This window comes from Caenorhabditis remanei, chromosome V, assembly GCF_010183535.1.
Source record: "Caenorhabditis remanei strain PX506 chromosome V, whole genome shotgun sequence".
NCBI lineage: Eukaryota > Metazoa > Nematoda > Chromadorea > Rhabditida > Rhabditidae > Caenorhabditis > Caenorhabditis remanei.
The window spans coordinates 3,311,576-3,324,688 of record NC_071332.1 but is presented as its reverse complement, the minus strand read 5'-3'; the positions used below and the strand labels follow the sequence as shown (position 1 = coordinate 3,324,688).

Below are 13,113 nucleotides of genomic sequence, written 5' to 3'. Positions count from 1 at the left end.
TTACTAGGATGGGTGGGTTGTGTCTAAGATTCCATTTGTTATTCCGGATGTATCTCGGTTCATTTTCATTCTAAACGGAATCTGAAAACTGATTTCAGAATCCTCTTGTTTTTTTAGTTTTCTAGATCTAGATATGTTTAGGTTTTGTTCATATTTGATAATTCTTTGCCAAATTTCTTTCTCAAATGGGGTTTTGAATGATGAAGATGACAATTCTTTTGAAGTTGGTGTACATATCTCGTCTCATTTTGAAGCTTGACAAAATTTGAAACTAGATTCAGAATCCTCATTGATTCAGCTCTCCACACATATAAATAGTGTTTTGAAAAACTCTTTTGAAAAACCAGGGAATTCAGTAAGATTTTTCATGTTTTGGTTAGGGTCCTTAAGCAAACATAACATGACTAGAAAGCTGAATTTATCTAAATCAAAGAGTTAAAAAAAAACCAGAAAATCCGAATCCTCACATTCACTAACTATACGTTGTTTTATCCGAACACGTTGTTTTATCCGAAAAAAAGATGAATTCATGAGAATTTCGAGTCTATTTTTAAAATTGCCCTTCTATCAAAATTCATAAAGTTACTAGATTTATCGCATACTTGTCAACCGGGAAAGCATACCACAATGTAGATCATACCACAATGTAGAAAAAGCATACCACAATGTAGATCTCGAAGAGTTCTATCTATGTGACTTACTACAGTCCGAATGGTTAGTCCTTAATATACCGCGGGATTGGCTAGAATGGCGGATTTGGCTAGAAATGGTCATTCTCGCGTTTTTCGGCACTTTATCCCTGCCGCGGTACTTTAACGATTAGCCATCCGGACCGTAGTAGGTCCGGGGTATAGAACTCGCCGAGATCTACATTTTGGTATATTTTTCAGCTCATAATATTGAGTTTGACGCGAGTTACGAGCCGGCCCGATAGACAAGCATAGTTTATCGAAGATTTAGAAAAAAAAATTTCAATAACCGCATTTCGCTCAATTCTGCCGCCGACTCCCAGCAATCTCTACCAAGCTCAATTTACCAAATTTCCAGATGCAAATCCCATTTATCACCTATTTCGCCGAGTACCTTGGATTCTTCATCGCCTTCTTTGCAAACCTTACTCTAATCCATTTGATTCTGACAAGAACCCGTCAAAACTTTGGATCCTACAAGTACCTGATGCTCTGGTTTGCCTGTTTCTCTCTTTGGTACTCGATAATTGATATATTGACTCAACCAGCAATGCATTCATATCTCAATAGTTATATCGTGTTTTGTGCAAGTTGGTTTAAGTATGATCCGTTTTTGGCGCCGATTATTATCAGTGAGTTTTGAGTTTTCACGGTTGATAACTGACAAGTGAGACGGTTTATTTAGAACTTAGAACCGGTACAAATATAAATTATGGTAACCTATATGGTTGTACCAGTTCTAATGCAGGCGTCTGGGTAACAGGCCCGTTTTAGAACCAGGTACGAATGAAAACCGGCTAAAGAATGGTAACCAACATAATAGGACAACACGATTCTTACAACCGCGCTCTACCAAAACCGAAGAGAGGTTCGTGCGAAATTGAGAGGCGCAGAGAAGAAGATACATTTTTCAAGGGCATTTCGGTGGAGCGCAGTTGTAGTTGTAAGCACTGTGCCGAGCTAATAGTTCTAACACAACACCGGTTCAGAACCGGTAGAGGGTTTCAAATCAGAACCGCCCGTTCTAGAATAGAGGGAAATCAGAACAGAAAAAAATGAAGGAAACCTAGAAGGTTCTCGTTTAGAACCGGTACAAATCGAAACCATCGGAATCTATGTTGTTCCAGTTTGTATTAGTTCTAAAACGGGTATTTTTGCACACGACCCGAATCGAAACCGTTCTAGAACGGCGACGAATCAAAGTTAAGCATACTTTCAAACCGGGACGGCGCGTAGCTCGCTTAAAACGCAATGTTTTTAACTAAAAAGTATACCAAAATGTAGATCTCGGCGATTTCTATATCTGTGGCCTTCTACGGACCGGATGGGGGATGGTTAATGGGCTAGAATGACATTTTTGACAATTTTCGCGTTTTTTGGCACCTTTCCCTGCCCGCGGCACATTAAAGATCCGTCATCAGGCCCGTAGGGGTCCTATCGTCGAGATCATTCACGAACCGGTTCGTAACTCGGTTCAAACCGAGTTTTATGAACTGAAAAGCATACCACAATATAGATCTCGAAGAGTTCTATCTCTGTGACTTACTACTGTCCGGATGGTCAGTCCTTAATACACCGCGGGATGGGCTAGAATGGCGGATTTGGCTAGAAATGGTCATTCTCGCGTTTTTCGCCACTTTATCCGTGCCGCGGTACTTTAGAGACCGTACAAATCGGGAAGAAACGAAATCGGGAAGAACAGTTTTTCGCAAGTTTTCCTGACTTTGGCTAAAGTAATGGCTGCGCACAATGCTCTAAATCGATTTTTTAGTTTCGTAACTTTATTTTTGACACAAATTTTAGCGCATAAGCCAGTAAAATCTTTTCTGAATTTTGGATTACGGTAAACTCCGCAATTTGACGTGAAGATGTTTGCAGAAATTTATCCTGTTCTTCATGATTCGTTTCTTCCGCTTTCGTTTCTTCCCAATTTCGTTTCTTCCCGATTCGTACGGTCTCGTACTTTAACGATTAGCCATCCAACTAGTAGTTGGTCACAGTCATAGATCTCACCGAGATCTATATTTTGGTATATTTTTCAGCTCATAAAAATCAGTTTGAAGCGAACCACGCGCCGGCTCGGTTTGCAAGTATGAAAAAAACGTCTTCCAGCCAGCTACTGAACCTCCTATGGCCTAACCCTTGTCCTCCTGGCCATCTACTTTGTCTACCGCTACATTGCCATGATCCACCCCGACCAAATCCAGTGGTTCAAGTACCCACGTGCCCTTATTTGGCCATCAATTTTCATAGTTATTGCTATCTTTTGGTGGTGTAATGTATACTTCCTGTTGAGTAGTAACGCTACATTCAATGCTTATTTAAACGAGACTATCTATGAGAATTATGAGGAAAGGATTGAGAGACTCTCTTATATTGGTCCATTGTACTTTGTAAGTTGATCCAGGACAAAAACTTGGAAAAAAAATCAATAAAATTTCAGATCATTGGTGACAAAGAAGATATCCAAATCCAGTGGAAGAGCTGTCTAGGAATGATCAATGTTTATTGTATTGCGGTGAGTCATACTGAAGTGGGAAGCTGATGACGTGAGGATTCTGAATCTGTTTTTGAATTTTGACTAGCATCACTATGAGGAGTTCAGACTAAAACAGAGGTATCTAGGCCCATTTTGATAATTGGAGAAATTCGGAAATACAGAGATTCGAAATCCTCGCGTTTTTAGCTTTCCAGGCATAATAATTTCAATCTACAGATTTTCAGAAATTTTCAGTTTCAGTGAATTTTTCATTTTATATAACTGAGAAGCCGAATGTGTGACCATTTAGAATCAAGTTTTAGATTTCGTCTAGCATGAAAATGAACCGAGATAGACAAAATCTGAAAGCAGATTCTGAATCCTCAAGACGTCAGCTTTCTAGTCATATCCATTTCATTAAGTTATGACAAGAAAGCTGAAGAGCTCTTTGTAACTCGGTTCATTTTGCTTTCAGAGAATTCTTGAGTACAGATTCAGAATCCTCACATTTTCAGCTTTCTAGTCATATGCGTTTCGTCAAAAACTGATACAAATGGGGAACTGAAGTCATGATGATTCTGAATCTGTCTTCAGAATTCGTCTTGCGTCAAAATGAGCATAGTTACACCACATCTTGTATCTAGGTTCATTTTGAAGCCAGAAAAATTTAAAGAACATATTCAGAATCCTCATGACTTTAGTTCCCCATTTGTATCAGTTTTTGACGAAACGCATATGATTAGAAAGCTGAATTTATGAGGATTCTGAATCTCTATTCAAAAATCTTCTGACAGCAAAATGAACCGATTTACAAAGAGCTTTGTAGATCGGTTCATTTTGCTGTTAGAAGATTCTTGAATACAGATTCAGAATCCTCATTTCTTCAGTTTTCTAATCCTATTCGATTCGTCTAACTTGATTGAATGGAGAGCTGAAGACATGAGGATTCTGAAACTATCCTCAAATTTTGTCTAGCATGAAAACTAACCGAGTTACAATAAGTTTTGTAAATCGGTTCATTTTGGCACTGGGCGAAGATTGAAACCAGAATCAGAATTCAGGCCGAAATCCTACGGAAAGCCAAATACGCATATGACCAGAAAAGTGAAAATGTGAGGATTCTGAATCTGTCTTCAAAATCCGTCTAGCATCAAAATGAGCCATGGTACACGACGTTCCGTAACCGAGGTCGTATGAACACCAGACGAATCCCACGATTTCAGCTTCTTGTTTTGGGGGCGGAGCGTAAATTTTAACTTCAAATCTAAATTTCTTCCAGATCACCACCCTTGTCACAATAATGTCCCTCGGATACGCCGTTTACAAAAAGATGCAATCGGTGAACGACATGGTAGCTGAGAAGACGCGGGCACTTCAGAAACAACTGTTCCATGCACTTGTTCTTCAGGTACCCCCTTTGGTCGAGAGATCAAATTCAGAATTTGAAGCATTTTCAGACAATCGTCCCTATCATCTTCATGTACACCCCAACAACCGTTCTATTCATCTGTCCGATAATTGGTGTCGAGTTGGGAGTGATTGCCAACATGACATCGATCTGTTTGGCGCTTTATCCGGCACTCGATCCCCTTGTCGTCATGTATTTTATTAGGGATTATAGAGCGTTTTTGATGAGTTAGTCTAAATAACATATTTTTAAGTTCCAATGCACTTTTTCAGAAAAATTGAGACTGACCCGAAGTGTGTCATCGGCGACACGAAACACATCAATCACGAAACACGAGGAGGACATTATTTGAGTCTAATTGCATTCTTTTTCTTTTTTCGATAAACTCTTTTCACCTTTTTCTTTCTATACTATCAATTCGAAAATATCAGTGCAAAAAGTTACCTTCGCTCATTTCTTGTGGGCGGAGCTTGAAGAAATTGTGCCTCGGGAACTTGGAAATGTACACTCACCAGACGAAATTCGAAAATGTATTCAGAATCCTCACGATTTCAGCTCCCCATTTATAAACGCTTGACAAAATGTGTATGACTATCTGTTCTCAAAAATCGCCCTACAGCAAAATGAACCGAATTACTTCGGACAGTAGACGAATTCTGAAGACAGATTCAGAATCCTCATGATTTTAGTTCCTTCTTGTAAGTTTGAAGAAAAGAACGCAGAAGTCATGAGGATTCTGAACATATCCTCAAATTTTGTCTAGCATCAAAATGAACCGAGTTACAAGAAGTCTTGTAACTCGGTTTCTTTTGGCACTGGCGAAGATTGAAGCCAGAATCAGAATGGCGGCCAAAATTCTCTGACTTTTGAAAACCGCGCTTTTTTCAAGTCCTCCCTGCCCCCAGTAGACGTTTTTCTAATTGCTAAGCCCATCCCCAAATAACCCTAAAAAATGTTGCGATTTCTTCATGGAAAGTGCAATTTTCTGAGCAAACATTAGCTCCTTAGCTCATTCTCTCCGCAAAAAACCGCACGTCTTTTGTTTATTCTTAACCTCTCCGCTTCCACAGTCTGGCAGCTTGCCAGAGGGGGACGCTTTTGGTAGAAAGTGTACCCTGTCCTGTCTGTTTTCTCCCCCTTCCTTCCGTTTCATCCTCTCATAGTCTGGGTCTTCAATGGTCCCGTGTCTCTATCTATGTCGAATGTCTCTCGTGTATATGTGTGTATGTGTGGTGCACCCATAGGCCCCATTACACTTTGAATCGACTTAGTCCCCCCACCCGTCAACCAGCTGGGGAGAGAAAGTAGGAAGAAGACGGGAAGGATTTGATGATGAAGACGACCCCTCTTTTTCCACTTACTCGGATATGTCCGTTTTTTTACTGGCTTTGTGAGAGATTTTGAATTTCAAGAAAACTTATAAGAAAAACAAAACAATTATATAATTTTCGTGGTAAAAGGGCTATGTTTTAACATTATTTTCTTATTTTTCGTCGTTGAAAGTCGCTTTTTTCTCTATTAGAAACGGTATTCGAAAGTGCACAGTACGAAAAAACGCAGAGAATTCGTTTTTGAATGAAAAAAAAAACTAATTTTTATACTATTTTCCTATTTTTCGTCGTTGAAAATTACTTTTTTCTCTCCATTAAGAGCCAATTCGTTTTTGAATGAAAAATAACTATATTTTAGTAATTTTTGCTGAAAAAATCAATTTTGAAATAGACATTTTTCAAGTCCAGAATTAAATTAATATTAATTTTATACTTATTTTCTTCAAAAACCACGTTTTTAAGCCTCAAAACTGAAAATCTGCTTCAGAATCCCACTTTCCACCGTTAAAAATGGTATTCGAAAGTACACGGCGACGCAATAATGCAGAGCCACGTGGATTTTGTTTTCAAATGAAAAATGCCTCGAAATAGAATATTTCTTACAAAAATTCTTTTACAAATAAATTTTTCTCTTGTGAAATTCCTGTTTTGAGTACAAAAATTGACCCAAAATTAATTTAAAATTGAGTTTTTCTTTAAAAACTGTATTCGAAAGTTCACGTCGACGCAAAACTGCACAGCTTACGTGGAATTTTATCTAACAGATTTTTCTGAAATTTTTCTCTCTATTTTCAGCGGTTTTTGCTTGAAATATGCGTATTTTTCCAATTAAAAGCAAATTTAAATCCAATAAATAATTTTTCTTCAATTTTTGCAGAAATAAACTCATTTTTCCTTCGAAAAAGGTCTGTTTCACCAAACTTTGTTCTTTGATGGCGATAAAACGGTAATCTGTTCGTATCACTCACTACCAAGGTTATCCGTACTACATTGCCCTTTTTACATTCCTTCTCTCTTACTATTAGTATCAAATTAAATTAAATTTTAATTTATTTTTTGTCATTGACATTTTTTAGTGGAATTAGGCTCGTTCTATTCTTCTCCTTAAAAATGTCATCTGACTACAGTTGCCGGTTTCCGCTTATCCGAGTCGAGTCGCCTTGAAAAACACCAAAACATCCGGCAAGCTAATCTGATAGTTTTGGGAATGAGATCGCTTAGAATTCTGAAATTTGTTAGAAAATCTCATTTTGGTGTTCAAAAAGCTAGTTTTGAGACCAATTTTGACACGAAAAATCCCATTTTTCAAATGTATTTTTCTCATATTTTAGTAGTAAAAGTCAGTTTTCGGACTTTTTACTGATGGGAGTTGTAATTTGTTTCATTTTCATTAAAAAATCAGTTTTTCATCTGCACAACATCTGCAGTTTTGGAGCAATTTTAACGATTCCAGCACCTAAAGTGCAATTTTTAAACGTCTTGTTCAATGGATTTATGAGTTTATTAATGAGCACATTAAAATCAATTGATTGACAATTAAATGTACGGTCGATGCGTCTAATTAGCAATAAATTATCATGGATAGATTAATTAGCTCTAGAAAGTTCGATTTTCGAATCTTTCCGAGCCCATAAGCTGAGGTTTCCAAGTGGTGTTTTAAACAATTTTTGAGCTCTTTTATAGTATTTTTAAGCGAAAAACCCTTATTCAGAGTTTTTTCGCACTAGTTTGCTCACCAGCAGACCGAACCGCCGTGTATTCGCTCGGTAGAGTTCTTACAACTGCGCTCCACCGAAATCCCCTTGAAAAATGTATCTTTTTCTTTGAGTCTCTCGATTTCATACGCATTTTTTTTCAGTTTCGGTAGAGCGCGGATGTAAGAAGCGTGCCGTGTTAATAACTCGCTTCAAACTCAAAACATGAGCTGAAAATTATACCAAAGTATAGATCTTTACCAGTTACTCGTCTCGAGTCCTCTCCGAGCAGCATATCGGATTTTTAATGCTTCCCTATTTTGCTCCGAGCAGGTCAGCGACATAGAGCTCACCGAGATCTACGTTTAGGTACGTTTTTCAGCCCATAAAAATTATGCACAATTTGTTCTGAAAACCATGTAATTTTTTCAAAAAATTACGTATTTTTACCAATTTTTCACTTTGAAATTACCAAGAAGTCGAATTTTTCTTCAAAATTCGTTGTTTCCTGACGAACATCGAATTTCGTAGCATTTTTCCAACCGCGCTCTACCGAAACTACTAAAAATCATCGGATTTCGATGGAGCGCAGTTGTAACGCTGATGTGCATGAACATGCTGAAAATCCAGATTTTTTTTCTGCAAATTTTGATATTTGAAATCATTTCGAAACTTACAACACCACCTATTTCCGCCTCCTCTTCACATATCTTCGCACTTTTAAAAGTTATGAGATATATCTCTCTCATCTCTTTCTCTATCTGTTCTCTATTTGACAGATGCTCATATTTCGTCACTTTCCGAATGGGTGGTCACTTCTCCCCTCCTCTCCTTTTCCCCCTTCTCACCGCAGTTTATTTTATTACCCTTCTTCTTTTCGTTCTTTCCTTTGTGCTTTTTTCGACATTCATTCATCTCTTTTCTTATAGAAAATGGACGAGAAAGATGAGCGTGCGTCGCTCAATCACATTAAACTCAAACCCCGAATCTCTCTATTCAATGGGTGCACAATTATCATCGGAGTTATCATTGGATCTGGAATTTTCGTCTCCCCAAAAGGAGTACTTTTGGAGGCGGGAAGTGCTGGAATGTCACTTCTCATCTGGTTGTTGAGTGGTGCATTCGCTATGGTCGGAGCCATTTGTTATTCCGAATTGGGCACGTTGATCCCTAAATCTGGAGGGGATTACGCCTATATTTATGAGGTAAGATTGGTATCAGATTTCGCGTTTTAGCGATGAAAAACTAGGAATTGAGAAAAATATGAATTTTCAGCCAAAAACTGTTGAAAATGAAGAAAAATGCCCCTTTTTTCTCGTTGTCTGCAAAATTTCGAAAATTGAACCATCATTTCAGTAGTTTTCATAATCAGAAGCTTTCTAAAATGTCAGATAGCATAAATTGCGCCAAAAACCAGCTGAGAAATGTTATTTTGGCATTTCCAGATGTCCAAAATTCGAATTAATTGGTTTCTACCTTCTAAAACTTCATTAATTTCCATTTTTTCAATCACAAATGCTAAAATCTCCAATTTCGGACTTCAGCGGGATTCGCGTCTCTTTCAAAAGAAAGTGTCCGTGAAAATTAACTTTCCCACGCTTTGAATGCAGAAAATTCTCACATTGTTGCTTTTTTTGTCTGAAAAATCCGATTTTTGATCTTTTTTTTTTCAGAATTAACAGCTACAAAGTTTCCATTTTTTCAGGCATTCACTCCCCCCAGAATTCATTGTAAAAATGTGGAATTTCTGAAAATTGAAACAAGCTTTTCTCATTTTTTCGAAATTCAGCAGTTTTCATCACCCAGAACCTAGAAAAACGAGCTCAGTTCGAAAAATTCCAAGTTCCTTGCTTTTTTGGTCTGAAAAATCCGATTTTTGAGCATTTTTCCAGAATAAACAGCTCCAAAATGTCCATTATTCCAGGCATTCGGCCCTCTTCCGGCATTTCTGTTCCTGTGGGTCGCCTTGGTAATCATCAACCCGACATCCCTGGCGATCATCGCAATAACATGTGCCACGTACGCCCTCCAACCATTCTATTCGTGTCCGGTACCCGATGTTGTCGTGAATCTATTCGCTGGATGTATCATCGCCGTGCTCACTTTCATCAACTGTTGGGATGTTCGAATGGCGACGAGAACGAATGATTTCTTCACTATCACCAAACTACTCGCCCTCTCTCTTATCATTGTTTCTGGCGGATATTGGCTATCATTGGGACACGTCGACAATCTCGTTATGCCTGATGTCAACGAGGGAACACAGACGAAACTCGCCGCCATCGCAATGGCTTTCTATTCTGGTGTATTCTCGTTTTCTGGATTCTCTTATCTCAATTTTGTGACCGAGGAGTTGAAGAATCCGTTCAGAAACTTGCCCAGAGCTATCTATATCTCTATTCCAATAGTGACAATCGTCTATATGTTGGTCAATATTGCATATTTTTCGGTGCTTACTGTTGATGAGGTGAGCAATTTGGATGGAAATTCTAGAAGCTAAAAATGAGCTGAAAAATTGCACATTTTTATGATTTTTGAGCTGAAAACTGAAATTTTGTGGTTGGGACGAGGTTTTTGACGAGATTTCTTCTCAAAAATCTTCAAAATCCAGCTGAATTGAATTTGCAACGATTTCTCCCGACTTTTCGAGTTTTCCGGTGAAAAAATCTCATTTTCCGACATGGAATCCCGATTTTAGAGCTTTCTAGACCAAAAAATCTGGAGTTTTGTCGAAAAATTGAGTTTCAGACCGCTTTTCTATCAGTTTTGGCTCTTTTGGGCTTAGTTATTCGCCAAAATCGATTTTTGAGCCCAAAAAACACGGTTTGATAAGGAAAAAGATTTTCTGCTCAAAAGTTTGACTCAAATCGCTCATTTTCTAGTTATTTAATAGAAAAATCAGTTTTTCCAAAACAAAACGCAATTTTTACCCCAAAATATAAAGAATTCCCACTAAAAAGTCCGACAAAGTATATGCCCCTTCTACTAAAAGTTGGTTATTTCTCAACGAAAATTGATGCGAAAAGCGGCTTTTCTGACTGAAAATCATAATTTCCCCGAATCGAACCGAATTCGAGCTTTTCCGCCAGAAAAAATCTCGATAAATCACAGTTTTTACAGTGAAAATCGTCTCCCAAATATAAAAATCGGTTTTCCAGATCCTCGACTCTGACGCCGTCGCCATTACATTCGCCGACAAGATCCTCGGCTCGTTCGGCAGCAAAATTCTGATGCCAATGTTCGTCTCATTCTCGTGCGTCGGATCACTCAACGGAATTCTCATCACATGCTCGAGAATGTTCTTCTCCGGAGCACGAAACAATCAATTGCCCGAACTGTTCGCAATGATTTCCATCAAACAGTTGACTCCGATCCCTTCGTTGATATTCCTCGGTGGCACTTCTATCGTCATGCTATTCATTGGAAACGTATTCCAGTTGATTAACTACTTATCATTCGCTGAATCACTTGTAGTGTTCTCATCAGTAGCTGGACTTCTGAAACTGAGATATACAATGCCGAAGAGTGTTCTACAAAGTCGCCCGATAAAGATCAGTCTCTTCTGGCCGATTCTCTTCTTCTTGATGTGTCTCTTCCTCTTGATCCTTCCATTCTTCCACAGCGACCCCTGGGAACTCGTCTACGGAGTCTTCCTGGTGCTCTCCGGTATCCCAATCTACACACTCTTCGTTTACAACAAATGGCGCCCCGGTTTCGTCGATTCGATATGGATTGGATTCACTCATTTCATTCAAAAACTGTTCTATTGTATCCCCGAACTCTCCGGTTCCTCTTGAATTCTCTGTTTTTTTTTATCTGGCACCCCGTGACTCTTTCCCCCGTTGTTTTCTTTTTTCACACAATGTGCATTATCTTGTTTTTTGTTTCGTTTTTTTTTCTTCCTCTGTTTTGCTTTTCTCCCCCAGATCCTCTTTCTGCGCTTCCGTTCCAAAACGGACATATCCCTCCCAAAGCTTTCCATCTGTATTATCCCTCATATCTTTCTTACCTCCAACACCTGATAACTTATTAATTTCTGAATTTTTCTCTTTTTCTTTTCTTTTCCACGAGAAATAAAAAATTGTAATAAGAATTCACTTTTCCTGCTAAAAAAAAATTGGAGAAAATCCCTCTGCGCCTCCACTCTCTACAACGTGCCAATGGAGCGCATTTTCCACCGGAAGCGCGTGTACTCCTCGTGGACGATAGAGACAATTGAATTTAGTAGAAATGCATGCATTTTAAAGATTTTCAAGCACCAATTCCCAATATTTTCTCTCAAAAACAAGTTTTTTTGTTGCTTTTTAATGTTTGTCTTCGAATGAAACACGCGCCCTCTTATTAGAAACTGATAAAACAAGTCATATGATCAATTGATAAAGAAATTGTCTTTTTTTTCTTTTTTTCTGGTTTGCAAGGCATTTTTCGCTGAGATTTTTTTCAATTTTCTTCAAAAGTCACCCACAAACACACACTCAGACTCATCTCTTTAAAACAGTGATTTATCTCCTTCACGGAGCCAGGTGTCTGAGGGGCGTGGCCTCACTATCAGTGAGTCCCGGGGGGAGCCCACAGCTGGGCACACACATCTTTCTCTCTCTCCATCCACCTACTAATATGTTCTTCAAAAAATTCTCTCGAAAAGTTTCGGCATCGTCAAATTCGGACACTTCTTCAGAATCCACGTCATCTATTGTTGTAAATAAGGAAGGGAAAAAAACTGGAAGAGTTGCGGGAGCCACCACACGAAAAGGCCAGGTCCATAGGCAGAGTGGCAGGAAAGGTGGGTGTCTGAAATAGCATAAAATAGAGGGAAAATCAGTTTTTCCCATCGGAAATGTGTAAAAAATGATGAAAAATTGGTAAATTTCAGCGAAAACTAGTGAAAAATTGTCAAAAACTCCTATTAAAATCGCATGAAATTAACATTTTTAAGCGGAAAACACGATTTTTTGCTGATTTTTTCAAATTTGAGCTCAAATTTGAGCTCAAAATTTGTAGACATGGGCGAAGAATCTGCAATTTTTAGCAAAAATTCGAATTTTTGAATGAAAAATGTAAAAATGGATGAAAAACTGATAAATTTTAGCGAAAACTAGTAAAAAATCGTCAAAAAATGCAATTTCCCGAACTCAAATCGCAGAAAATACGATTTTTAACTGATTAGGCGAAGAAACTGCTGTTTTTTAACAAAAATTCTCGAAAAATGTGATTTGCCGACTAAAATTCAAAAAATCTTGTCGAAAATCACAGAAATTGATGTAAAAATCTATATTTTCTGAATAAAAAAACATAAAATCCAAAAAAAAAGAATAATTTTAATTCAAAAACCAAAAAAATTGAGAAAAAACTAATTTTTCAGCCGAGATTCCCGATTTTTATCATAAAAAGTGTCGAAATCCTTTGAAAAACAACTTTTTCTGATAAAAATCATTAAATTCAAAACAAAAACCTCCATTTCTGAAAAAACATCGAAGATTTTTATAAGAAAAAGTCTAAAAATTGTCATTTT

At 37.9% G+C, this 13,113-nt stretch overlaps 3 protein-coding genes across 3 annotated transcripts; all 3 read left to right on the top strand.

Moving 5' to 3' along the window:
* Positions 1-1,047: 1,047 nt before the first annotated feature.
* Positions 1,048-1,332, top strand: GCK72_017027 (uncharacterized protein; the record flags this gene model as incomplete). Its single annotated transcript, XM_053731835.1, has 1 exon — positions 1,048-1,332. The coding sequence occupies one exon, from the start codon at positions 1,048-1,050 to the stop codon at positions 1,330-1,332; it is 285 nt and encodes a 94-aa protein (XP_053580748.1).
* A 1,540-nt stretch (positions 1,333-2,872) lies between these two features.
* Positions 2,873-4,928, top strand: GCK72_017026 (uncharacterized protein; the record flags this gene model as incomplete). The annotated part of the gene is made up of 5 exons (XM_053731834.1): positions 2,873-3,082; positions 3,133-3,207; positions 4,448-4,576; positions 4,626-4,803; positions 4,849-4,928. The coding sequence occupies 5 exons, from the start codon at positions 2,873-2,875 to the stop codon at positions 4,926-4,928; spliced, it is 672 nt and encodes a 223-aa protein (XP_053580747.1).
* A 3,605-nt stretch (positions 4,929-8,533) lies between these two features.
* On the top strand, positions 8,534-11,398 carry GCK72_017025 (uncharacterized protein; the record flags this gene model as incomplete). The annotated part of the gene is made up of 3 exons (XM_053731833.1): positions 8,534-8,806; positions 9,526-10,068; positions 10,760-11,398. 3 exons carry the CDS (start codon positions 8,534-8,536, stop codon positions 11,396-11,398), a joined length of 1,455 nt encoding a protein of 484 aa, XP_053580746.1.
* Between the last annotated feature and the right edge of the window lie 1,715 nt (positions 11,399-13,113).